Source organism: Bufo gargarizans, chromosome 3 (assembly GCF_014858855.1).
Source record: "Bufo gargarizans isolate SCDJY-AF-19 chromosome 3, ASM1485885v1, whole genome shotgun sequence".
Classification (NCBI taxonomy): domain Eukaryota; kingdom Metazoa; phylum Chordata; class Amphibia; order Anura; family Bufonidae; genus Bufo; species Bufo gargarizans.
In genome coordinates this window covers 121,327,479-121,354,086 of record NC_058082.1, presented here as the reverse complement: position 1 = coordinate 121,354,086, position 26,608 = coordinate 121,327,479, and the positions used below count along the sequence as shown (strand labels likewise).

The following is a 26,608-nucleotide window of genomic DNA, read 5'->3' as shown; positions in this document are numbered from 1 at the left end:
AAAAAGTTATAGCGTTTACAAACTATGGTGCAAAAATGTGAATTTCCGCTTTTTGAAGCAGCTCTGACTTTCTGAGCACCTGTCATGTTTCCTGAGGTTCTACAATGCCCAGACAGTAGAAACACCCCACAAATGACCCCATTTCAGAAAGTAGACACCCTAAGGTATTCGCTGATGGGCATAGCGAGTTCATGGAAGTTTTTATTTTTTGTCACAAGTTAGTGTAAATGGGATTTTTTTTTTCTTACAAAGTCTCATATTCCACTAACTTGTGACAAAAAATATTTTTTTTTACATGAACTCACCATACCCCTCATGGAATACCTTGGGGTGTCTTCTTTCCAAAATGGGGTCACTTGTGGGGTATTTATACTGCCCTGGAATTTTAGGGGACCTAAAGCGTGAGAAGTAGTTTGGAATCCAAATGCGTAAAAAATGCCCTGTGAAATCGTAAAGATACTCATTGGAATTTGGGCCCCTTTGTGCACCTAGGGTGCAACAAAGTGTCACGCATGTTGAATCGCCGTAATCAGGAGAAGTAGGGCAATGTGTTTTTGGGTGTATTTTTACATATACCCATGATGGGTGAGTGAAATATCTCTGTAAAATGACAACTTTGTATAAAAAAAAAAAAATAATAATAATAAAAAAAAAAATGGGAAAAGTTGTCTTTTACAGAGATATTTATCTCACCCAGCATGGGTATATGTAAAAACTACACCCCCAAAACACATTGCCCTACTTCTCCTGAGTACGGCGATACCACATGTGTGACACTTTTTTGCAGCCTAGGTGCGCAAATGGGCCCAAATTCCTTTTAGGAGGGCATTTTTAGACATTTGGATTCCAGACATTTTCTCACGCTTTAGGGCCCCTAAAATGCCAGGGCAGTATAAATACCCCACAAATGACCCCATTTTGGAAAAAAGACACCCCAAGGTACTCCGTGAGGGGCATGGCGAGTTCCTAGAATTTTTTATTTTTTTTTGGGCACACGTTAGCAGAAAGTTTTTTTTTTTCCCCCTATTACAAAGTCTCATATTCCACTAACTTGTGACAAAAAATTCTATTTTACATTAACTCGCCATGCCCCTCACGAAATACCTTGGAGTGTCTTCTTTCCAAAATGGGGTCACTTGTGGGGTATTTATACTGCCCTGGCTTTTTAGGGGCCCTAAAGCACGAGAAGAAGTCTGAAATATAAATGTCAATTTTTTTTTTAAGCATTTGGATTCAGTGAGGGGTATGGTGAGTTCATGTGAGATTTTATTTTTTGTGACAAGTTAGTGGAATATGAGACTTTGCAAGAAAAAACAAAAAAACAAATCAATTTCCGCTAACTTGTCCAAAAAAAATAAATAAATAAAAAATCTATGAACTCGCCATGCCCCTCAAAAGTGATCTTTATAGCGCCGCAGCGATTTTACCAGAGGACCAGGTAGCAGGTATATCAATCAACAACAGCGTCTGATATACATTTCAGGGGTTAAAAAAAAGAATAAAAAAAAAAAAAAATCGCATCTATAGCCTGCCAGCAAATGATCACCACTGGCAGGCTGTAGATCAACTGGTTTACCTTCCGATCCTGGGAACGCACGCTCCTGTGTGCGCGCGTGTTCACAGGAAGTCTCGCCTCTCGCAAGATGACGCGCCGACACGTCAAGGAGGAACAGACCGACCGCAGGACGCATTCCTGCGTTAGGCGGTCAGGAGCTGGTTAAATACACTAAGTCCCTATGGCCTGAATGAACAATTAAACTGTGGGTGCTTTCTTTGATTTATTATCCCTTTGTCGCTTTCTGCATTTTTCTATATTTATTTTCACTTAGATTTTTGTCTACAGCCTCTAAATTAGCTAGAAAAGTCTACTATATGCCCAGCATGTGTGTTTGGAGAAGGAGACACTACAGCTTCTGTATATACCTAGATATCATGACGAGCCAAACTTTAGAGGATTTAGGTTGTGATCACACAGAAAGCTCTAGGTTGAGTCCCATACTGTTTTACCACCAAACGAAGAGTGAACGAATTTTAACCACTTGGCGCCGCGCTAACGCCGAAAGGCGTCATTGCGGCGGCTCTCCCAGGCTACGCTAACGCCAATTGGCGTCATCTCGCGTGAGCCGAGATTTCCTGTGAACGCGCGCACGCAGACGCGCGCGCTCACAGGAACGGAAGGTAAGCGAATGGATCTCCAGCCTGCCAGCGGCAATCGCTCGCTGGCAGGCTGGAGATGTGATTTTTTTAACCCCTAACAGGTATATTAGACGCTGTTTTGATAACAGCGTTAATATACCTGCTACCTGGTCCTCTGGTGGTCCCTTTTGTTAGGATCGACCACCAGAGGACTCGGGTAGGTCAGTAAAGTAGCACCAAACACCACTACACTACACCCCCCCGTCACTTATTAACCCTTTATAAACCACTGATCAGCCCATATAGACTCCCTGATCACCCCCCTGTCATTGATCACCCCCCTGTAAGGCTCCATTCAGAGGTCCGTATGATTTTTACGGATCCACGGATACATGGATCGGATCCGCAAAACGCATACGGACGTCTGAATGGAGCCTTACAGGGGGGTGATCAATGACAAGGGGGTGATCACGCATATAGATTTCCTGATCACTTCCCTGTCATTGATCACCCCCTGTCATTGATCACCCCCCTGTAAGGCTCCATTCAGACGTCCGTATGATTTTTACAGATCCACAGATACATGGATCGGATCCGCAAAACACATACGGACGTCTGAATGGAGCCTTACAGGGGGGGAATCAATGACAGGCGGGTGATCACCCATATACACTCCCTGATCACCCCCTGTCATTGATCACCCCACTGTAAGGCTCCATTCAGATGTCCGTATGTGTTTTACGGATCCACGCATCTATGAATCGGATCCGCAAAACACATACGGACGTCTGAATGGAGCCTTACAGAGGGGTGATCAGTGACAGGGGTGATCACCCCATATAGACTTCCTGATCACCCCCCTGTCATTGATCACCCCCCTGTCAGGCTCCATTCAGACGTCTGCATGTGTTTTACGGATCCACGCATCCATGGATCGGATCCGTAAAACGCATACGGACGTCTGAATGGAGCCTTACAGGGGGGTGATCAGGGAGTCTATATGGGATGATCACCCCCATGTAAGGCTCCATTCAGACGTCCGTATGTGTTTTGCGGTCCCGATCTATGTATCCGTGGATCCGTAAAAAACATATGGACGTCTGAATGGAGCCTTACAGGGGGGTGATCAATGACAGAGGGGTGATCAGTGGCAGGGGGGTGATCACCCCATATACACTCCCTGATCACCCCCCTGTCATTGATCGCCCCCCTGTAAGGCTCCATTCAGACATTTTTTTGGCCCAAGTTAGCGGAAATATATATATTTTTTTGTTTGTTTTTTCTTACAAAGTCTCATATTCCACTAACTTGTGTCAAAAAATAAAATCTCACATGAACTCACCATACCCCTCACGGAATCCAAATGCTTAACATTTTTTAGACACTTCTTCTCACTCTTTAGGGCCCCTAAAAAGCCAGGGCAGTATAAATACCCCACATGTGACCCCATTTCGGAAAGAAGACACCCCAAGGTATTCCGTGAGGGGCATATTGAGTCCATGAAAGATTGACATTTTTGTCCCAAGTTAGCGGAAAGGGAGACTTTGTGAGAGAAAAAAAAAAGAAAAAATTCCGCTAACTTGTGCCCAAAAAAAATTTTTCGATGAACTCGCCATGCCCCTCATTGAATACCTTGGGGTGTCTTCTTTCCAAAATGGGGTCACATGTGGGGTATTTATACTGCCCTGGCATTTTAGGGGCCTGAAACCGTGAGAAGAAGTCTGGGATCCAAATGTCTAAAAATGCCCCCCTAAAAGGAATTTGGGCCCCTTTGCGCATCTAGGCTGCAAAAAAGTGTCACACATCTGGTATCGCCGTACTCAGGAGAAGTTGGGGAATGTGTTTTGGGGTGTCATTTTACATATACCCATGCTGGGTGAGAGAAATATCTTGGTCAAATGCCAACTTTGTATAAAAAAAATGGGAAAAGTTGTCTTTTGCAGAGATATTTCTCTCACCCAGCATGGTTATATGTAAAATGACACCCCAAAACACATTACCCAACTTCTCCTGAGTACGGCGATACCAGATGTGTGACACTTTTTTGCCGCCTAGGTGGGCAAAGGGGCACATATTCCAAAGTGCACCTTTCGAATTTCACAGGTCATTTTTTACACATTTTGATTTCAAACTACTTACCACACATTAGGGCCCCTAGAATGTCAGGGCAGTATAACTACCCCACAAGTGACCCCATTTTGGAAAGAAGACACCCCAAGGTATTCCGTGAGGGGCATGGCGAGTTCCTATAATTTTTTATTTTTTGTCACAAGTTAGCGGAAAATGATGATTTTTTTTTTTTGATTTTTTTTTCTTACAAAGTCTCATATTCCACTAACTTGTGACAAAAAATTCTATTTTACATTAACTCGCCATGCCCCTCACGAAATACCTTGGGGTGTCTTCTTTCCAAAATGGGGTCACTTGTGGCGTAGTTATACTGCCCTGGCAATTTAGGGGCCCTAATGTGTGCGAAGTAGTTTGAAATCAAAATCTGTAAAACAAATGGCCGGTGAAATCCTAAAGGTGCATTTTGGAATATGTGCCCCTTTGCCCACCTAGGCTGCAAAAAAGTGTGACACATCTGGTATCGCCGTACTCAGGAGAAGTTGGGCAATGTGTTTTGGGGTGTCATTTTACATATACCCATGCTGGGTGAGATAAATATCTTGGTCAAATGCCAACTTTGTATAAAAAAAATGGGAAAAGTTGTCTTTTGCCAAGATATTTCTCTCACCCAGCATGGGTATATGTAAAATGACACCTCAAAACACATTCCCCAACTTCTCCTGAGTACGGCGATACCAGATGTGTGTCACTTTTTTGCCGCCTAGGTGGGCAAAGGGGCACACATTCCAAAGTGCACCTTTCGGATTTCACAGGCCATTTTTTACACGGCCATTGTTTACACATTTTGATTGCAAAGTACTTCTCACACATTTGGGCCCCTAAATTGCCAGGGCAGTATAACTACGCCACAAGTGACCCCATTTTGGAAAGAAGACACCCCAAGGTATTTCGTGATGGGCATAGTGAGTTCATGGAAGTTTTTAATTTTTGTCACAAGTTAGTGGAATATGAGACTTTGTAAGAAAAAAAATAAAAAAAAAATAAATCATCATGTTCCGCTAACTTGTGACAAAAAATAAAAAGTTCTATGAACTCACTATGCCCATCAGTGAATACCTTAGGGTGTCTACTTTCCGAAATGGGGTCATTTGTGGGGGTTTTCTACTGTTTGGGCATTGTAGAACCTCAGGAAACATGACAGGTGCTCAGAAAGTCAGAGCTGCTTCAAAAAGGGGAAATTCACATTTTTGTACCATAGTTTGTAAACGCTATAACTTTTACCCAAACCATTTTTTTTTTTTACCCAAACATTTTTTTTAAATCAAAGACATGTAGAACAATAAATTTTGCGAAAAAAGGAGATTTTTGTATAACTTACCAGTTAAATCTCTTTCTCGCTCTTCCTTGGGGGACACAGACCTTGGGTATAGCTCAGCTCCCTAGGAGGCGTGACACTAAGTAAAACTGTTAAGCCCCTCCTCCATCAGCTATACCCTCAGCCTGGAGATAGAGGCTACCAGTTGCGTGTCCAAGTAGTGAAAGGATAACAACCAATAACGGAAACAACCAGCCAGCAACCCAACGGGGCGCCAGACCATAACCCTGTAACCAAACACAGAAGGGTGGGTGCTGTGTCCCCCAAGGAAGAGCGAGAAAGAGATTTAACTGGTAAGTTATACAAAAATCTCCTTTTCTCGCCCATTTTCCTTGGGGGACACAGACCTTGGGACGTTCAAGAGCAGTCCAAGAAGGGAGGGACCACAAACCCAAGGCGGAACACCACCAGAGCATCAGGAAACCGCTGCCTGCAAAACCAGGCGGCCCAAAGCAGCATCCGCTGATGCATGCGTATGCACCCTATAGAACTTTGTGAAAGTGTGCAGAGAGGACCAAGTGGCTGCTTTGCACAACTGTTCAGCCGAGGCCCGATGCCTCTGCGCCCAGGAAGCTCCGACTGCTCTGGTGGAATGAGCAGTGACGCCGAAAGGCGGAGGTCTGCCCTTGGCTCGATAAGCCTCAGACACCGCCAGTTTAATGAAACGGGCAATAGCCACCTTGGAGACCGCCAACCCTTTGCGCGAACCCTCCGGAACCACAAACAGGGAGTCCGTGCGCCGAAAGGACCCGGTGACCTCCAAGTAAATCCTCAACGCCCTGACCACATCCAGACGGTGCAGTTCCCGTTCTCTGGGGTGGGAAGGAGAGGGACAGAGCGACGGAAGGACGATGTCCTCATTGATGTGAAAGGCGGAGACCACCTTTGGCAGGAAAGTCGGGACAGGCCGAAGCACAACCTTATCCTGGTGGAAGATCAGGAAAGGTTCGGAGCAAGAAAGAGCCGCTAACTCCGACACCCGTCGGAGAGACGTGACGGCCACAAGAAAGATGACCTTGCAGGACAGAAGGCGAAGGGAGACCTCCCGTAAAGGCTCGAAGGGGGCTGATTGGAGCGACGAGAGCACCACATTCAGGTCCCAGGAAGGAACTGGAGGGCGGTACGGCGGAACAGAGTGAGCCACCCCTTGTAAAAAGGTCTTAATTGGCCCTAGAGGGGCCAGGGGACGCTGGAGAAGAATAGACAGCGCCGAAATCTGACCCTTCAGAGAACTGAGGCACAGCCCCAGGTCCAGACCCGACTGGAGGAAGGACAGGATTGTGGGAAGAGAAAACCGGAGAGGTGGGATGCTCCGGGACTCACAGAACCCCAGATAGGACCTCCAAACCCGATAGTAGATCCTAGAGGATACGGGCTTACGAGCCCGGATCATGGTGCGGACTACGTCCGCGGAGAAACCCCGTCGCGTTAAGACGGCGGTCTCAATAGCCACGCCGTCAAACGTAGCGAGCCTAAATGCTCGTGGAAGATCGGTCCCTGAGAGAGAAGGTCTTCCCTGGAGGGCAGTGGCCACGGTGCGTCTGCCAACAGCAACATTAGGTCGGCGTACCAAGACCGGCGGGGCCAATCCGGGGCGATTAGAATCGCGGGGACGCCCTCTGCCGCGATCCTCCGAAGAACCTGTGGCAGGAGGGGAAAAGGAGGAAAGACGTACAGAAGGGAGAATTCGCGCCACGGAAGGACGAGCGCGTCGGCGCCGTATGCCTTCGGGTCCCGTGCCCTGGCCAGGTATAGGGGGACCTTGTGGTTGAATTTGGAGGCCATGAGGTCCACGTCGGGGCGACCCCAGCGAAGACAAAGGGCTTCGAACACCTCTGGGTGCAGGGACCATTCTCCCGGGTCGATGGTGGACCGGCTGAGGAAATCCGCCGCCCAGTTGTCCACCCCCGGGATGTAAATCGCAGATAAGGCCGGCACGTGCGTCTCCGCCCAGAGGAGAATGAGGGTCACCTCTTGCATCGCTGCGAGTGCCTCCCTGATGGTTTATGTATGCCACAGCCGTGGCATTGTCCGATTGGATCCGAACAGGGTGGCCCCTCAGCAGATGGGTCCAGTGTCTGAGGGACAGAAGAATCGCCCTCAGTTCCAGAATATTGATTGGAAGTCTGGACTCCGATAGAGACCAAACGCCCTGGACGGACCGGGGAGGGAAACCCCCCCCCCCACCCCCGTAAGCTGGCATCTGTGGTAATCACCAGCCAGTTCAGTGGAAGGAAGGACTTCCCCCTTAGAGGGATATGCAACCACCAGCCGAGGGAAGCCCGAGCCAGGGGAGGCAGAAGAAAGGTCCTGTCCAGACTCCTCGGTGATTTGTCCCAGGCCGACAGAATTGCCCTCTGAAAGGTGCGGGATCGGAATTGTGCGAACGGCACCGCTTCGAAACAGGCAACCATCTTTCCCAACAACCGCATGCTGGATCTGAGGGAAGGGCGGTGATGACGGAGGAGACTGCGAACCGACCCGCGAAGGGCCAGACGCTTGTCCGACGGAAGGCGGACCTCCGCCAACTCTGTATCCAGGAGCATCCCCAGGAAGATCAGCCGTCTGGAGGGGGTAAGGGAAGATTTGGGGTGGTTGATAATCCAACCGAACCGCGTCAGGGTCTCCAGAGTGAGTTCCACACTGCGGGATGTCTGAGAGAAGGAGGGTGCCTTGACCAGGATGTCGTCCAAGTATGGGAGAAGAAAAACACTTCTTGAACGTAGAAGGGCCAAGACAGGGGCCAGGACCTTGGTGAACACTCGAGGAGCCGTCGCCAGACCAAAGGGAAGGGCGACGAATTGGAAGTGATCGTCCCCCACCGCGAAGCGCAGGAAGCGGTGATGACATGGAGCAACCGGAACGTGGAGGTATGCATCCTGAATGTCGATTGAGGCCATGAAATCCCCTCTTTCCAGGGAGGCCACTGCGGACCTGAGAGACTCCATCCGGAATCTCTGCAGTCGGAGAAAACGGTTCAGGCGTTTTAGGTCCAAGATCGGACGCACTGAGCCTTCCTTCTTGGGAACCACAAAGAGGTTCGAGTAGAACCCCCTGAACCTTTCCGTCGGAGGCACGGGGGCGACGACACCCTTGTCCATTAGAGAGTGAATGGCCGCGAAGAAGGCGGCCACTCGTACGGGATCTCGCGGAGGACGGGATCGGAAGAAACGGTCTGGCGGAATGGACGCAAATTCGATTTTGTATCCGCAAGATACAATCTCGAGCGCCCATGCGTCTGAGATGTGGGCCCGCCATACGTTCCTGAATAGGAGAAGGCGGCCCCCCACCCGGGTGGGTGGGGGCGCACCTTCAGGCAGAGGGCTGCTGGCCTGTGGGAGCCCGTGCAGGCTGGGACTTGCGCCAGGTAGGTTGCGTCCGAAAAAACGGCTTCTTGCGTCTATCCTGGGCTGGGCCAGAGGAAGAAGAACTGGCCGCGGGTCTAGACCCGGTGGGCTTGCGAAAGGACCGAAAACGGGACGAACCAGCACGACCACGGGGGGCGCCCATTGGCCTGGACTGGGGGAGGTGAGTACTCTTCCCACCCGTGGCCTCTGATATAAGTTCGTCCAGACGGGTTCCGAACAAGCGGGAACCCGTGAATGGTAGGCCGGCCAAAGAGCGTTTGGAAGCGGCGTCCGCCGCCCAAACCTTCAGCCAGAGTTCCCTCCTGACAGAAACTGCCAGGGCAGAGGAACGGGCAATGAGGGCACCCGCATCAAGGGAGGCCTCACAGACGAATTTTCCGGCCTGAACAATTAGTTGGGCTAAGGAACGGAGGTCCTGAACAGGGACGTCCGACCCTAACTCCCGTTCCAGTTGCAAACCCCATTCAGAGACCGCTTTGCCAACCCAGGCGGAGGCAAAGACCGGTCTAAGGGCCGAACCAGAGGCAGTAAATATGGCCTTGGAGAGGGATTCCGTACGACGGTCCTCAACAGACTGGAGGGAAGATCCGTCCTGTACAGGAATAGTAGTGCTTTTGGACAGGCGAGCCACGGGAGGATCAACCTTAGGCGGGGATGTCCACGTGGTCACAGAATCCGCTGGAAAGGGATAACAAATGTCCAGCTTTTTGGGTGTTATAAAGCGGACGTTAGGCCGAGTCCAAGCCTTGGATACCACAGAAGAAAAATCAGCGTGTATGGGAAAAACCTTGGAGGCCTGTTTGGGGCGGAGAAAGGACACGCCGGCCTGTTCAGAGCTGGGGGGGTCATCGTGTAGCTGAAAGGTATCACGGATGCTAGTGACAAGATGCCCCACCGCGGACGCCAATTTGGACGGAAGCTCTGAGTCCATGTCCACGTCCGAATCCGCCAGTTCTCCCTCAGAAAGCGTATCCCTTTGAGAGGATAGACTTGACTGAGCTCGCACGCATGGCGGAGAGAGCGAAGCATCTGGAGAAGATGTGCGCTCAACCCTTGAACGTTTCTGAGTATGCCGGGCCCTGGAAGATTCGCTGGGAGGCAGGGAACCAGTGGGGGCGGCAGAAACGGTAGTCCCAGCGGGTGCGACAGGGATTGTGGCAGCCTGCGGGAGAGGCGGTCTATCCACGAGACGGCCCACTACGTGTGTAAGGCTTTCCACCGCCTGAGACAGAGACCTAGCCCAGTCAGGGGGTTCAGAGGCACCGGGGGGCGCAGCGGGAAGCGGGCCCTGCACCGGGGCCTGACATGCAAGGCAATGCGGCTCAGATTGCCCACGCGGAAAAAGTTCCTTACAGGCGGTACAGGCATGGTACCAGGGTTTGGGGGCACCTGTGGGATCTGACATGCTGAAGTGTGGTTGTACTCTAATATAGAGACCACAAAGGGTTATAGCAGCTATGACCAGGAGGGTTAGGAGAGGGTTAACTGTCCTACCAGTGCCTCAGAAGAACGTCAGGAGATGGCCCAGATCAGCAGCAGCAGAGAAGCAGTGAACAGCAGTGAGCAGCAGAGCAGCAGAGAGCGCCCACAGAAGCCGAGCGATGTACACAGGAGGTTAGAGTCCCCCACCGTGTCCCAGCTTCCTGTCAGGAGTGAGGAAGCGCGGGAAACCTCAGCAGAAAGCACGGGGAACAAGCTCCGCCCCCTCCAGCGCTTGAAATGTCTCCTGTGAAGGAGAACGTAGCTCCGCCCCCAAAATGACGCGCGCGTAAGCCCCGCCCCCTGCCGGGACCGCTAAGCCCCGCCCCCCGTTCTCGGCGGGAAGGGGGAGAGAGAGAAGAGAAAAATGGAGTCAGCCCCGAATGAGGGGGAGGGGGGGGAGAAAGATAGCAGCGTGGGGGGGGAACGGCGTGGGGGTGCTGAGGATGCTGCTGTGCTGCATTGTCCTGCAGATGAGCGCTCAGAATGAGCGACCACGGGTGCCCCCCTTACCCAGAGGGGTAGATGCTGCAGATAGGGACGGGGTATGGGCTGGAATAGCCATCTCACCGTCCGACGTCTTCACCCTCAGTCCTTTCCAGCAGGGTCGCCCCTTCAGCCACTGGCACCGCAGTGGCAGGAAGCTGGAAGAGGGGCTTGGCGTGCGGGCGACCCCCTAGCTGGCGGGATGTAGGGGAGCCATTGCTGCCCAGATCCTCCTATTGCTTCTGTGGGGGAGGCAGCAGTGCAGATAAGTTGGCACTGGCGCAGCTCAACCCCGGGAGAGCAGAGAGGTCTAATGCGTCTCTGGTATCCCTAGGAAAAAATAAAATAACAAAATTAGAAGAAAAAGTAAAAATAACAAGGAGAAAACAGCCCTGCAGTAGCAGGGAGTCTTGCCTCCTTGGACACTAAGCTAAAACTGGTAGCCTCTATCTCCAGGCTGAGGGTATAGCTGATGGAGGAGGGGCTTAACAGTTTTACTTAGTGTCACGCCTCCTAGGGAGCTGAGCTATACCCAAGGTCTGTGTCCCCCAAGGAAAATGGGCGAGAAATTTATATATGGATGTCGTTTTTTTTGCAAAATTTTACAACTGAAAGTGAAAAATGTCATTTTTTTGCAAAAAAATAGTTAAATTTCGATTAATAACAAAAAAAGTAAAAATGTCAGCAGCAATGAAATACCACCAAATGAAATCTCTATTAGTGAGAAGAAAAGGAGGTAAAATTAATTTGGGTGGTAAGTTGCATGACCGAGCAATAAACCGCTAAAGTTGTGGAGTGCCGATTTGTAAAAAAGGGCCTGGTCACTAGGGGGGTATAAACCTGTGGTCCTTAAGTGGTTAAAATATGAAATTCTCTCATCTCTAATTGCTATGGTAGCGCCTCCGTACATCGCACTCCATAACAACGCCCCCATCTGTCCTCCTCTCCCTGCGCGTGCTCCGTTGTGGCGTCAACGTGATGACATATCAGACCTTCCTTGCTGCATTGTAAGAGTAGAAAACCCATCAAAAGTTACAAGCCAGGGGTTCTATATAGATATGATACTCCAGCCTATGCACCCTATGTGAAACGCATTGGCTCTTTTTTTTCCTCCCTGGAAGTTTACAGGCTCCTCTAGATAGGGCCTCCTTAATAGGGATAGGTTCCGGACGGGGCCACTCTTGTTAGGGCGATGACTCCATATTAGGAGGTCATTAGTTTTTTTTATTTTTTTTACTGCTATGGTACCCTGCATCCTGATGGGTGAGAATAACTTCGAGCAACTTCCAAACAACCTTGAGCTACTTCTACATTAACCCCTTCTACCCCGGGCCAGTTTTCGCCCCTTCTACCCAGGCCATTTTTTGCAAATCTGTCACTATGTGGTAATAGCTTTGGAACACATTTATCCAAGCCATTCTGAGATTGTTTTCTCGTGACACTTTGTACTTCATGACAATCATAAATTTGAGTCAATATATTTCACCTTTATTTATGAAAAAAAAAGAATTTACCAAAAATTCTGGAAAATTCGCAATTTTCTAAATTTCAATTTCTCTGCTTTTAAAACAGAAAGGGATACCTCAAGATATTTATTAATTAACATTCCCCATATGTCTACTTTATGTTGGCATCATTTTGTAAAAAAATTTTTTAGGACGTTAGAAGGCTTAGAATTTTAGAAGCAATTCTTAACATTTTTAAGAAAATTTCCAAAACCCACTTTTTAAAAGGACCAGTTCAGGTCTGAAGTCACTTTGTGCGGCTTACATAGTGGAAACCCCCCATAAATGACCCCACTGTAGAAACTACACCCCCTCAAGTTACTTGAAACTGATTTTACAAACTTTGTTAACCCTTTAGGTGTTCCACAAGAATTAAAAGGAAAATGGCAGATATACTTTTTGGGCAGATATTCCATTTTAATCCATTTTTTTCTTTAACACATCGAGGGTTAACAGCCAAACAAAACTCAATATTTATTACCCTGATTTTGCAGTTTACAGAAACACCCCACATGTGGTCGTAAACTGATGTAAGGGCACACGGCAGGGTGCAGAAGAAAAGGAGCGCCGTATGGTTTTTGGAAGGCAGATTTTGCTGGACTGGTTTTTAGATGCCATGTCCCATTTGAAGCCCCCCTGATGCACCCTTACAGTAGAAACTGTCAGAACTATTGGATATGAAAGAATCCATATTGTAAAGGGCCACTATATAGATTACAGTTAAAGATGGGTATATGGAAAGTCCGGCAGCCATCTTGTCTTTTTTTTAAGGGCATTGTGAGTTCAATCTTTTTCAAGACAGAGAACTATAGCCAAGAGTAAGGAATGGTTGTATAGACATTTCCCAGATCGTAAATTGAGATGCAGAGACATACCATAGAACGTACAGGCCCTTACCAAACATGGACTAATGTTTTAAAGTTTTTTTTTCCATCCCCATAATTAGAAGAGGATAACTATCATATTCATTGTAATAATTATAAGTGATTGTATCGTGTATTATATGTCATGTCTTCTATAATCTGTGTATTTTAAGAAACTAATCTGTATGTAGAATCTTGTAATCCTGGTATATTCTTTGAGTGTTGCACTTTTTGTGATGCAAGGTGACAAAAATGGCTTTTTTGACAGTCTAAAAAATAAAAAATAAAATTTTGGGTGTTTAGCAGAATGGTTGGATCATGTGATATTTATAGAGCCGGACGTTACGGACACGGTGATACCTAATGTGTTTTTGCCCATTTTTTTATTATAAAATCAGGGGAAAGGGGCATTTTTTTTTTTTACTTTTATTATTTTATTAAAAACACTTTTTTTAACTTTATTTCTGTCGCACTCAGACTTCAACTTTTGAGGGTCTGATCCCTTCTGCAAAGCATTATAATACATCTGTATTGTAATGCATTGCCCGTTAGTGTATTACACTGAGTAATACACTAACAGGTTGCCTAGGAGACCCAGCCTGGGGCTGAATCTCCTCGGCCTCTGTAGAAGGCAAGTCCCAATGCCATGCAAGGCATTGGGCAGCCTGTGTGTGGCATTGGGCTGCCTTTTCACCCATCGGTTCCCCACCACAGTAGCGGGCGGGACCCGGGGGGCTCCCTCACCCACCGCAAACCCCTTCTATGCCGTGGTCAGTGCTGACAGCAGCATAGAAAGTGTTAATCCACCAGCATCTGCTTTTGCAGTGATCGGGTGCACAACGCTCCAGTGCCCGCCCAATCACCATGACGCAATAGTACGTAAAAATGCGGTAAGTGACTTGCCGCCATTACGTACTATTACGTCATATGTCGGGAAGGTGTTAAGAAGACTCTCACTGGCAAGATCTACCTATATTGTAGCGGCAATTGATACTCCGGAACTGGGGTTATATTTTGTTTTGTTAATTTTTGTTTGGGCTACTGTCTTAGATGTGTGCACACCATCATAATTGTTGGATGTCACTTTAAATTATTCTTTTATTTACATAGTATTAAAAATTAAAGTTTTATAATAGCTACTGCTCCCTCATTAACTATATAGTCCCTTATTACCTCACCTACATAAGCTTCTCAGCTTTACTGCCTTGTATCTGTAGAGGCTCAGGTCCTTCTCCAACAGGTAGGACAAAAGCTATTTAAATCACCATTAAAGAGGTATTGTAGAGGTCTAAAATAACAGTAAGTACTCACTTTACAGATTCCCTGCATCTCTCCACCTTGGGCTTGACATACCAGGAATAACTTAAACTGCCCACTCAGCCAATCACAGGTTGAGGTATGTTGTGCCAGCTGTGGGTAGTCCAAGCAGTTTTTGGCATGTTGAGTTTGATATGGAGAGGATGAGAACACGAAGCAGTGACCAAACCGTATTCACGGTCTGTTATTTCAGCTCTTTCCAACTCAATTTTTATTAAAAATAATGCTATTGGAACACTGAATTTTTAGTTTTTGGGGGACAAAAATAAATAAAAAGAACCTAGTATTTAGGTGTGCGAATCAAATTTTATCCAATGTATTACTTACTGGGAAGATCAGCAAAAAGAATTTGCTTAAGGAGCTCAACCTCTTCATCAGGGCTAGATTCTGGAGAGCCAAACACATCCCCCTCTGGCCAAACTTCTCTGTAGAAAAGTTACAGCTAGTTAAAATTCCTGTTAAAATTTGCTGCTCCGTTGTGTGATGATCATCACAAATTGTACCTTGCAGAACGAAGCAAAACAAGCACCTCTCCAGCTTGACCACTTAGAAGACCGTTCTGTATTCGCACCAGGGCTTCAGTTCTTTGCGCCTCAACTGGTATCTCAGAGGCAGCATCAAAAGGCACAATTTCATCTGGCAGACTTTCAGAGCCCTAGGAAATTTACAGAGCGAGATCACAATAGGAATCCACAACCATACCCAAGTAGCCTCTCAACTGTGGCAGACATTACCATTGCACAGCTCTTTAGCTTTTCTGAAAGAGTTTGCCAAGTTCTCTCCAACTCTTCAGAACTCCTAGGTTGTTCCTCGCGTCGACTTTGTTTCTTCTTCTTCTTTCTTCTCACTTTGCGGTTCTTTAAACAAAAAAAAAAAACAAAAAAAAACACACTGATATAAACAAGGCTTTTATATTTAGTCTACTTCATTCAATTACATCCGTTTTTGTAATATGGCCCAAGACTGTCAGCCAATGAGACCAATGAATAGTTATGGGTTACCGCACGTTATGACATTTTCTTCCATCCTGGTTAATACATTTGAGGCAAACATTTTTAAACAACTTGAAACACACAATACAAAATGAACACATTAGAACACAAAAACAACTAGATAATTTGCACATTTACAGATCAGCATGAAATCTATGAAGGTAGGCATAAGATCAAACAAGTTGGAGGGAAATGTCCCGATTAGTGTTGAGCGAACTTTGTGTTTCAAGTTTGGCATGCAAGGTTCAGGTTATCTAAGAATTCCGTTATGGATTCCGCTACCACGGACCATAATAGAATTCTTAGATAACCCGAGCCTTGTATGCCGAACTTGAAACACAAAATTCGCTCATCCCTAGTCCTGATGGAAAGCTGTGTAGAAGCATACTTGCTCAGCTCCCACATAATACTGTGGATATTCCAGCTCCATTCTGTCTCCTCAACCACAGACCAGAACAGGGCGCTCCCACCTGGTACCTTTGCCCAGATAGGGCAGCAATCCCAGTGCCATCTCTTTCTGGTCAAGGTACACCTTGGACATTAACCATAGCTCTCAGATAAGGCTATTTTCACACTAGCATTTCTATTTTCTTGTATTGAGATCCATCATAGGGTCTCAACACCAGAAAAACTAGATTTTTGTACTTACCGTAAAATCTGTATCTCTTCCGTTCATTGGGGGACACAGGCTAAGAACAAAAGTGTGAGCTGCTTCCTCCAGCTATACCCTTCCTAAGCTAAAAACAGTTTGTTCAAAAGCAATAGAAGAAGCAAAAGGGAAAAAAAAAAACTGGGAAACCAAACAATGTACAAACCCAGAATCACGCAGGCCCGTAACCAGAGAGAATGGGTGGCAGCTGTGTCCCCCCCAATGAACGGAAGAGAAACAGATTTTACGGTAAGTACAAAAATCTAGTTTTCTCATCTGTATCATTAGGGGACACAGGCTTGACAATAGGACGTTACAGAGCAGTCCCAGGAGTAAGCCATAAACAAAGAAGCCCTCCGGCCAATAGGAGAACCGCCGTCTGCAAAACTACGCCCCCAGAGAAGCGTCAGAAGATGCAAAGGTGTGTACTCTGTAAAATTTGGAAAAGGTGTGCAAAGATGACCAGGCAGCCCCCCTGCATACCTGAAGGGCCAAAGCCCCATGATGTACTGCCTAAGGAGGCCCCTACTCCCCGAGCAGAATGAGCAGTAACCCGGAAGGGTGAAGCCCGGTCACTGATACAGTACGCTTCCACAATGGCCAAACAAATCCATTAGGAAATGGAAACTTTGGATGCAGCCAGCCCTCGTCTCGGTCCCTCTGAAATGACGACTAGTGAATCCATCCGTCAGCATGCCCAGAAACATCAGCTGTCGAGATGACTTTGATAGGTTCAGAACCCACCCAAAGCGTTCCAGGGTGTCCAGGATGATGCGTAGGCTGTCCTCCATTGTCCGGAATGACGGACCCTTGATCAGGATATCGCCCAAGTACGGAATAGCCACTATACCCTTGGCATGAAGCAGAGCCATGACTGAGGCCAGAAGCTTGGTAAAGACCCTGGGAGCTGTGGCAAGACCGAACAAGAGGGCCACAAACTGGTATTGAAAAGGTCCCACTGCGAACCGAAGATATTTCTGGTGGCTGACGCAGATGGGAACATGGAGGTAAGCGTCCTTTATGTCTATTGAGGACAGGTACTCCCCCGGGTCCATAGATGCAATGACTGATCGCAGGGACTCCATCCGGAAAAGGCGGAGCTGAAGGAAGAGGTTGAGGGCTTTGAGGTCTAGGATGGGACGGACCTTACCCTCTTTTTTGGGGACCACAAAGAAATTGGAGTAGAATCCGCGAAAATGTGCGTCCTACTCTGTTCGGAGTAGGACGCGCTGTTGAAGCGCGTCCTACTCTGCAGCAAATGGGGGCTTTTACCCCCTGTAGCATCAGAGATAATCTCATCCAGACGCTTGCCGAAAAGCCTGTTACCTGAAAAAGGGAGTGACATCAAGGCCCGTTTAGAAGCATCATCTGCCGCCCAGCAAGATAGCCACAAGGTAATAGCCACCAAAAAAGCTGAAGAGCGGGCCAAAAGCCTGGCCGCGTCGAGAGAGGCCTCACAGATGTACGAGCTGGCGTGAGTGTTGTACTGCAATATCCGAAAGTGCCCCCCCCCCCCCCCCCCCCTCCAATTTCTTATCCCTGGGGTCCGAAAAGGAAGCCCCATCCACCATAGGCAAGGTGGTATTCTTAGCCAGGCGGGATACCGGCGGGTGAATAATAGGAGAGGAAGACCACTTTGTCAAATCCTCTGGAAAGAGATATAAGATGTCTAAGTGTTTTTGCAAAGCAAAACGCCTGTCAGGGAAGTTCCATTCCTTGGAAAGGGAGCAATCAAACTCCGGGTGGTTTGGTAAAACTAAACTAGAATCGTCAGATGAGGGCGTAGGGTCCTCAACCTGTAAGGTTTCTCTAACCACTGTAATGAGATTGTCCGCTATTGTAGACAGTTTGGAAGACTGGTACTCCAGTGAGAAAAAGTCAGCGTCTGACAACTTATCCTTAAAACAAGCCTCTTCTAATCAGGACGAGTCGGAACAAGACTCCCTGGGATGCTTCGGGGAGACAGAGGAAATGGGGGACGTAGACTCCCTTCGAGGAGAGGGTGGTCTGGCCCATTTTGCAGGACGGCCGCGATGGGGAGTAGCAGAGGGATCCCCAGAGTCTGACTGGTCAGAGGGTGGCCACGTAATGCAGTCTGAGATAAAACTGATTCAGCACGGATGGAAAGTAGTTTTTAGCAGATGGAGCTCTGAGTTTTACTGCACTTGTCTGAATATGGACCCTGGTGGGCTTTCTATTTGTAGGCCTGGAACCGTTACTCAATCCCTAGAAGTTAGCTGTCAATGAAGGGACATTACATAGAGAAACTGGCCATCTAATGGGCCACAGGCCTTGCAGCACTGTTACAAATCACAGAACTGACAAGACAGCCGTCAGCTGGGGGAACTTAGTCCTAATATGCCTAATCCCTTTCCCTGAGATGTCCCTATTCTAAGGATCATTTATATTAAAGGTTAAGTTTTAGAGATGGTGGATCTGTGATTTCACACAGCAGTGCTGGAGGGATACAGGGGGTCAGTTGTGTTATGATCACTTACCAGCCGCCGTGGTTCTCGAAGTCTCTTTTTTTAAAGGCTACTTTCACTAACGTTTTTTTGCTGGATCCGGCAGGGTTCAGCAAAAACGCTTTTGAACGGCTCCGGTTGTATTAATTTTAACATAGCCAAGACGGATATGTCATGAACTCCATTGAAAGTCAAAGGGGATGGATCCGTTTTCTGTTGTTGGATTGTGTCAGAAAAAAAAAAGATCTGTCCCCCCTGACTTGCATTGTGGGTCATGACGGATCCTTCTTGCTCAGCATCCCATGACTGAAAGAAAACCACAGCATGCTGCAGTTTGCTCTCTGGTATGAGAACGCAACCAAACAGAACGGAATGCATTTTGGAGCATTCTGTTCTGTTATGTTTTGTCCCCATTGACAATGAATAGGAACAAAACATAAGCGTTTTTTCTCATTCGTATCATTGGGGGACACAGGCTTGACTGTGGGTATAGCTGCTGCCACTAGGAGGTCACGCTAAGCGCAAAAGTAACGATAAATACTCCAGCGTTTATGATGCAAAAGAATAGGTATTTATTGGATAGTGCAGCTGTATAATACATGTGACGTTTCGTTTTCCCTCAGTGCTGTTGCACTCTTTCCTGCACGCCTATTTCCCAGGGCATCCATCTACCAAGCAACACCAGTTTGATGAAGGCCAGAGTGTGGCCGAAACGTCACATGTATTATACAGCTGCACTATCCAATAAATACCTATTCTTTTGCATCATAAACGCTGGAGTATTTATCGTTACTTTAAGACTGGGTGGGAACCCGACTTCCAGCAGATGGCAGAGTGCCACAAAGTTTTATTAATATACTAAGCACAAAAGTGTGAGCTCCTCCCTGCAGCTATACCCTTCCTACAGGGACCAAGCTAAAACTGCCTAGTGTCCGTAGGAGGCAGACCTCCCTGCTTTTGCAGGTCTGCTGATTATTATTTTTCCTTTTCTTCTAGCGGGTTACAGGCAGCCCTAGCTGCCTGCACTCCCACCCAGAAGATGGGAGACCAGGGGGTCCCCAAGCCCGCTGCTCTTTCCCGGTCTCCAGAATACGAGGAGGACCAGAGCTTCTAGTGAGGTCCGGGATAACTGCGGCACCTGACAACAGGGATCACCAGCCTGCATCGCAAGCCCTAACCCTCAGCCTACTACAGACATCAATATGGACACACAGTGTTATTCCTGCCATTCAGCAGTGCCAGTCTGCTCTACCATCGACAGGGTGAGGAACCCACAGCACACATATTGCTGACACATTTCCTACTTACAGCAAGTGTGAAGGCTTACCTGCACCATAACAGTGCTCTTCCCTTTACAAAACTTTTCTAGCATTCTGAGAAACAAATGTGCAGTTTCCACCAGATCTTTTAAGAATGACAGTGGTTGTTTGGTCTCGTCAAACTTACGAAAGAGTGCCAGAAACAGTTCCCGATACTCCATCATGTAAAATATGTTATCTGGGTTAAAAAAAAAAAAATGCATCAGTTATTCAAAAAGCTGGACAAGCATCAAGTAGTTGTAAAAATCACATAACATGAAGTAAAAAAAAAAAAAAAAAAAAAAAAAGAAAGCTCAGAAAGACTCACTTTTAATGACTTTGCTACTTTCTCGCACCGATGGGTCTTTTGAGTGATCCATTTCATTAATAGTCATCAGAAGTTCTTGATAGGCTTTTAGTGCAAGATGCATTCTGTATTATAAGAATAAGTACAGATCAGCAAGCAGAACTACGGGCGGGTCAACTTATGTCCAGTCCCCAAGAAATTTCTGGCCACCTTCCAATGCAAAACGCAGGGGGAAGAAGTGGTGATGGCAGCACAACTGAAATGTCTACCATAAAGAAGGAGGAGATCATCCTCAGGATAGGTCATCAATATCAGATCGGCGGGGGTCCGACTCCTGGCACAACGTGAATCAGCTGTTTGAAGAGGAGTCCGCGCTTCTGCGAGCACAACCTAATCTTCATTGTTTACCTGCTCACAGTTGCAACCGCAGCGGTGAGCAGGAGTAATTACATCTCAGCAGTCCCATTAATTTTAACGGGATGGCTCCTTCTTATGCGCTTAAGATGTAATTACACTGCTTACCGCTGCAGTTGTGATGGCAAGAAAGTAAACGAAGAAGGCAGCGCTCTCGCAGAAGCACGGCCTTCTCTTCAAATAGCTGTACCACGGGTGCCAGGAGTTAGACCCCTGCCAATCTGATATTGCTGACCTATCCCGAGAATAAATCTTCAACACAAATAAAGTTAACTTCCCCTTTAAGGCAACTGGGGACAGCATAGCAATATACTAAAGATACAAAATTATACTGATAACTATCAACATTACAGCACTTTGAACCCCCCTTGTAAAATAACTTGCATAAAGTGTATGAAGCTCCAACCCCCCCAAAAAAAAAAAAAACTATCCAGGATCACCGCAATTGTAACAAGTGTGATAAAGTTAAAAGGGGTTAGCACTTATTAAAACTATAAAGAAAGTAGGGAGATATTACACTTACTAATACAGTCCTGATCAAAAGTTTAAGACCACTTAAAAAAAATGGCAAAAAAAATCATATTTTACATTGTTGGATCTTAACAAGGTTCCAAGTAGAGCTTTAACATGCAACAAGAAGAAAGGAGAGTGAGACAAAACATTTTTTTGAGCATTCAATTAGTTGAAAACAATTAAACTGAAACAGGCCGTTTTTCAGCGGATCCAAATTTTAGGACCACTTGCCTTTAAAAGGCCAAATCTGTGCAAAGATGTGGATTAATTGTCATTTTCTGTCAGGTAGTCACACGTTGTGATGGCAAAGGCAAAAAAAACTCTCCCTTTTTGAACGTGGTTGGGTTGTTGAACTGCATAAGCAGCTGCTGAGGTGGGACGCAGTAAGACAGTCATTTGGAATTTCTTAAATGATCCTGAGGGTTATGGAACAAAAAAAGTCAAGTGGAAGACCCCAAAAAATGTCATCAGCACTGAGCCGGAGGATCCAATTGGCTGTCCCATCAAGACATTGAACGATCATCGACCCAAATTAAGGCCCTTACTGGTGCTGACTGCAGCCCCATAACCATCAGACGGCATCGGAGACTGAAGGGCTTCAAAAACAAAAAATGTCTTCAAAGACCTTGTCTCCTTAAACGCCACAGAACTGCTCATTTGGACTTTGCAAGAGAGCACCAAACATGGGACATTCAAAAGGCGGAAGAAAGTTTTATTCTCCGATGAGAAAAAAAAAAAAAAAAAATAAATTAAACCTTGATGGTCCTGATGGTTTCCAATGTTACTGGCATGACAAGCAGATCCCACCTGAGATGTTTTCTATGCGCCACAGTGGAGGGCACGCCATAATGGTCTGGGGTGCTTTTTCCTTCAGTGGAGCTTCAGGAAGTGCAGGGGCATCAAACGGCCGCTGGCTATGTCCAGATGTTGCAGAGGACGGTTTTAATGAAATAATTGTTTTAATAGAAACAACGCGTTTCAGGGATCACAATCTCCCCTTCATCAGGTTTCATAATAATGGGGATTGTGATCCCTGAAATGCGTTGTTTCTATTAAAACAAGAAGAATTCTTTCATCAAGACCGGCTTCTCCAGTGATTTTTCGCCGAAGCAGAAACCTCCTCTTTCTATCCTGGCAAAAAGACCTCATCTCTACTAAGTCTACAGTAGAGTTGTGCCTACTTAAGCACAACTCTACAAGGTGAGTGTGGATATTTCACTGTACTAATTTGTTTGGTTAAACATACTACCCTATTGTGCGCTCCGCTTTCTCTCCTTTTCCCTCATTTGGAGGGGAATCTAGATTTGTCCTTGACATAAGACAGATGTTGCAGAGAGCATTCCTCATGACTGAGGGCCCTCGTCTTTGTGGTAATGACTGGGTTTTTCAACAGGACAACGCTACAGTACACAATGCCCGCAGGACAAGGGACTTCTTCCAGGAGAATAACATCACTCTTTTGGCCCATCCTGCGTGTTCCCCTGATCTAAATCCAATTGAGAACCTTCGGGGATGGATGGCAAGGGAAGTTTACAAAAATGGACAACAGTTCCAGACAGTAGATGGCCTTCGTGCGGCCGTCTTCACCACTTGGAGAAATGTTCCTACTCACCTCATGGAAACGCTTGCATCATGCAAGCCGAAACTAATTTTGGGAGTGATAAACAATGACGGCGGAGCTACTTATTACCGAGTTTATGTTTGGAAGTTGGATTTCCGTTGGGGGGGGGGGGGAGGGGGGGTGTTAGGTGTTTTTTGGGGGGGAGGTGTGGTCCTAAACTTGATCAGCCCGTTTCAGTTTATTCGTTGTTTTCATTAAATTGAATGCTTAAAAAATGTTTTGTCTCACTCTCATTTCTTCTTGTTGTATGTTGAAGCTCTACTTGGAACCTTGTTAAGATCCAGCCATCCTAAATATGATTTTTTGCCATTTTTTAAGTGGTCTTAAACTTTTGATCAGGACTGTATCTTCTTAAGCAGATCTGCCTGGTTGTCCTGCTCTTGGCAACCACGCCCCCTCCTGTCCTGCTCACAGCTGCCTGTCTCGTCCATCCCTGCACAAGCCATGAAGGAGCTACCTCGTCCATGCCTGAAGGAGTGTGCTGCTGTCTGGGTCCTAAAGCACCCTGCTTGTATCAGAGGTGCTTTCCTTCTGTGACTGGCACTCCTGGCTGTGCAGGGCTGGAGGGACTTAGCAGGGACACTTGTTAAAAGCTAAAATAAAGAAAATTTTGCAGGAGGAAGGGATACCTGTGATGGCTGAACTGACTGCAGGCTCTGCCCCCTCTGTCTCCCCTGTACTGAGAGGATCCTGCCAACATGTGAGGATGTAGCAGAGCCAGGGCAGCGCTGTGGACCACAAACTGTGAGCAATCCCTGTGTCTGTCCTGCTTATGGCCTCTCTGCACTGTGTTCTTATCACAGACATGATACAAATCGCTAGTCAGACCACACATGGAGTACTGTGTACAGTTCTGGGCTCCTGTAAACAAGGCAGACATAGCAGAGCTGGAGAAGGTCCAGAGGAGGTCAACTAAAGTAATAACTGGAATGGGGCAACTACAGTACCCTGAAAGATTATCAAAATTAGGGTTATTCACTTTAGAAAAAAGACGACTGAGGGGAGACCTAATTACTATGTATAAATATATCAAGGGTCAGTACAGAGATCTATCCCATCAGCTATTTATCCCCAGGACTGTGACTGTGACGAGGGGACATCCTCTGCGTCTGGAGGAAAGAAGGTTTGTATACAAACATAGAAAAGGATTCTTTACGGTAAGAGCAGTGAGAATATGGAACTCTCTGCCTGAGGAGGTGGTGATGGTGAGTACAATAAAGGAATTCAAGAGGGCCATGGACGTATTTCTGCAGCTTAATAATATTACAGGCTATAGCTACTAGAGAGGGGTCTTCCTCTGGATCAACTTGCGGGATAACAGGCCGAACTGGATGGACAAATGTCTTTTTTCGGCCTTATGTACTATGTTACTATGATATTACAGTCAGACCAACAGTTCAAGAGCTTTAACCCCTTGTGAGCTGCCAGTATGGCTGAGGTTAGTGATATTAGCAGCAGTCACTGGTCTCACCATCTATAATTGTGTGTAGTGATGATAGAGCACCTAAGTATTTGGGTGTTCGGGCCGAATAGATTGCTATATGCGTGTGCTTGGCCGAGCACACGAGTATAATGGAAGTCAAGGGGAGACAACCAGGCACCCCTGCTTTGAAGAGGGGAGGGTGCCTGGTCCATTGGAAAAGGTCAGAAAGTGACAACCACCCCAAAATGGATTGGGAACAGCATGGGGACGATGTCTGGATGCATCTTGGACTCCCAGGTGGCTGCTGGGAACCATGTTGTCCGAGTTGTACGCCACTTTTACAGACTGACAAAAATACGCACAAAACCCACCAAAAAAAAAGAAAATTTTACAATTGTATATAAAGTGCAAGTGCTGCAAAAAAATTACAAGCAAGAGGCACTCCGAAACAGCCTGTATATCACATAAAGGAGGGCATCATTCACATTGTGGTACAATTGTTCAGGTAGTGGGATTCCTACACTCAAAGTCTATGCACTAAGTGAAAGGGCTGCCAAAAATTACAAGGAATCGGCACTCCAAAACACCCTTTGTTACACATAAAGGAGGGCATTATACACACCCTTGAAAAATTATGATTAATGGCCTGCTGGTGACCCTCAAGTTATTAAAGTTCAGAAATCGAAGGAAGGCAGCAGGCACGCAGCAATTACCCACTCCCGACTCGGGGAGGTAATGAAAATAAATAAATAATACAGGACTACTAAGATGCCCTGTTATTGGAATGATTAATAAAAAAAATTACAGGGAATTTCACTGCAGTATTTTGGGTTTGGAAAAGTTAGGCAGGAGAGGCCCTGCTGCCGCTTTGTTGACTCTAGATAACTTCTGCCTGATCGCACATCACCGTGACATCCACAATCTATTTGGATATCTTCCCCATGAACTTTCGATGTTCTTTATGCGCCTACCATGGTGATCACCGATGACGGGAATCATTGTTCGATTTTGGAGAGGGAGCCTACAGCTACTACTTCAAAAGCAAGGCAGCATGAGTTGCAGGCCTGCATGTGAACTGACCATGTAAAAGATTTAGGTGCGGGCCTGCTGGTGAGCAGAGGTGGAACTGACAAACCCAACTTGAATTTGATGGCTGCATTAATCTGCAGGTGACGGTGATGCAGCTCTACAGATTGTTTCCAACTGCATCTTTCTAAGCAATCTGTGGCCTTCGTATTTTATCCAGACTCAGTCATTGTGCCACTATGTGGTGTCCTCATGCTGCCATCTCCACACCATGTCACCTTGCCACTCATTTTTATCACCATGCTGCTGCTGATGCTTAAAAGGCCTTAAAGTGATCACCAGGCCCACAATCTAATTAAGGTTTTACGTACAAAACCAAAGGAAAAAATAAAAAATGTAAAAATCGATTTTATATGAAAAATTGATTGAACACATTCTTTCCTGTATATTTAATTGTATATAAAAGTGCAAGTCCTGTCAAAAATTACAATGAAGAGGCATTCCGATACAACCTGTATATCACAAAGGAGGGCCTCATACACATTGAGTTGCATGGGAATACACTACAGTAGATTGAGTACATTATAAAATGATAGATAGAAATTGCAGTTATGTTCCTCATCAGCTCAGCTCTCCTCTGGTGGAGTTGAGAAGTCAGGGGCAATCCAGGCCTTGTTCATTTTTATCTGAGTCAAACTGTCAGCATTGCCAGCTTAACTATTATAATGCCACCAGCAGAACTAAATACACGCTCAGACAAAACGCTGGCGGCAGGGAAGCACCTCCAAATCATAGAGCGCAAGTTCGTGCCACGTGTCCAGCTTGGACACCCAGTAGTTGTAAGGCACTGAGGTCTGCTATGTATTCCTTCACCATCTTCCAAATCTTTTCCCTCCTTGTACCACTAGGCCACGCTTCAGGGTGAGGTTGCTGGCAGGGTGTCATGAAAGTGTCCCATGCCTTGGAGAGTGTTGCCCTGCCTTTGTTGGAACTGCTGTCTGTTCCCCTTGTCCCCCTTCCTCGGTTGCCTAAGGAAGTACGGACTCTGCCGCCAGCGTTGTCAGATGGAAACTCTTGGAGCAATCTCTCAACAAGTACCTTCTGGTATTACAGTTTTACTCATCCTCTCCACCACAGGAATGAGAGATAAGTTCTCTTTGTAGCAGGGGTCGAGAAGGGTGAACACCCAGTAATCCGTGATATCTAAAATGCATATAATGCGAGGGTCGCTAGAGAGGCAGCCTAACATGAAGTCAGCTATGTGTGGCAGAGTACCAACAGGCCAGACGTCTATGTTGACA

At 46.7% G+C, this 26,608-nt stretch overlaps 1 protein-coding gene across 2 annotated transcripts in view; it reads right to left on the bottom strand.

Moving 5' to 3' along the window:
• TIMELESS (timeless circadian regulator) overlaps positions 1-26,608 on the bottom strand; it is a 174,670-nt gene that overhangs the window by 64,868 nt on the left and 83,194 nt on the right. For both annotated transcript variants that reach the window (XM_044287534.1, XM_044287535.1), the window contains 5 exons: positions 20,332-20,435; positions 20,033-20,202; positions 15,334-15,456; positions 15,103-15,254; positions 14,927-15,024 (listed from right to left, as the gene is read on the bottom strand). In XM_044287534.1, the coding sequence (XP_044143469.1) occupies positions 14,927-15,024; positions 15,103-15,254; positions 15,334-15,456; positions 20,033-20,202; positions 20,332-20,435 (647 nt within the window). The remainder of the gene's footprint in view (positions 1-14,926; positions 15,025-15,102; positions 15,255-15,333; positions 15,457-20,032; positions 20,203-20,331; positions 20,436-26,608) is intronic.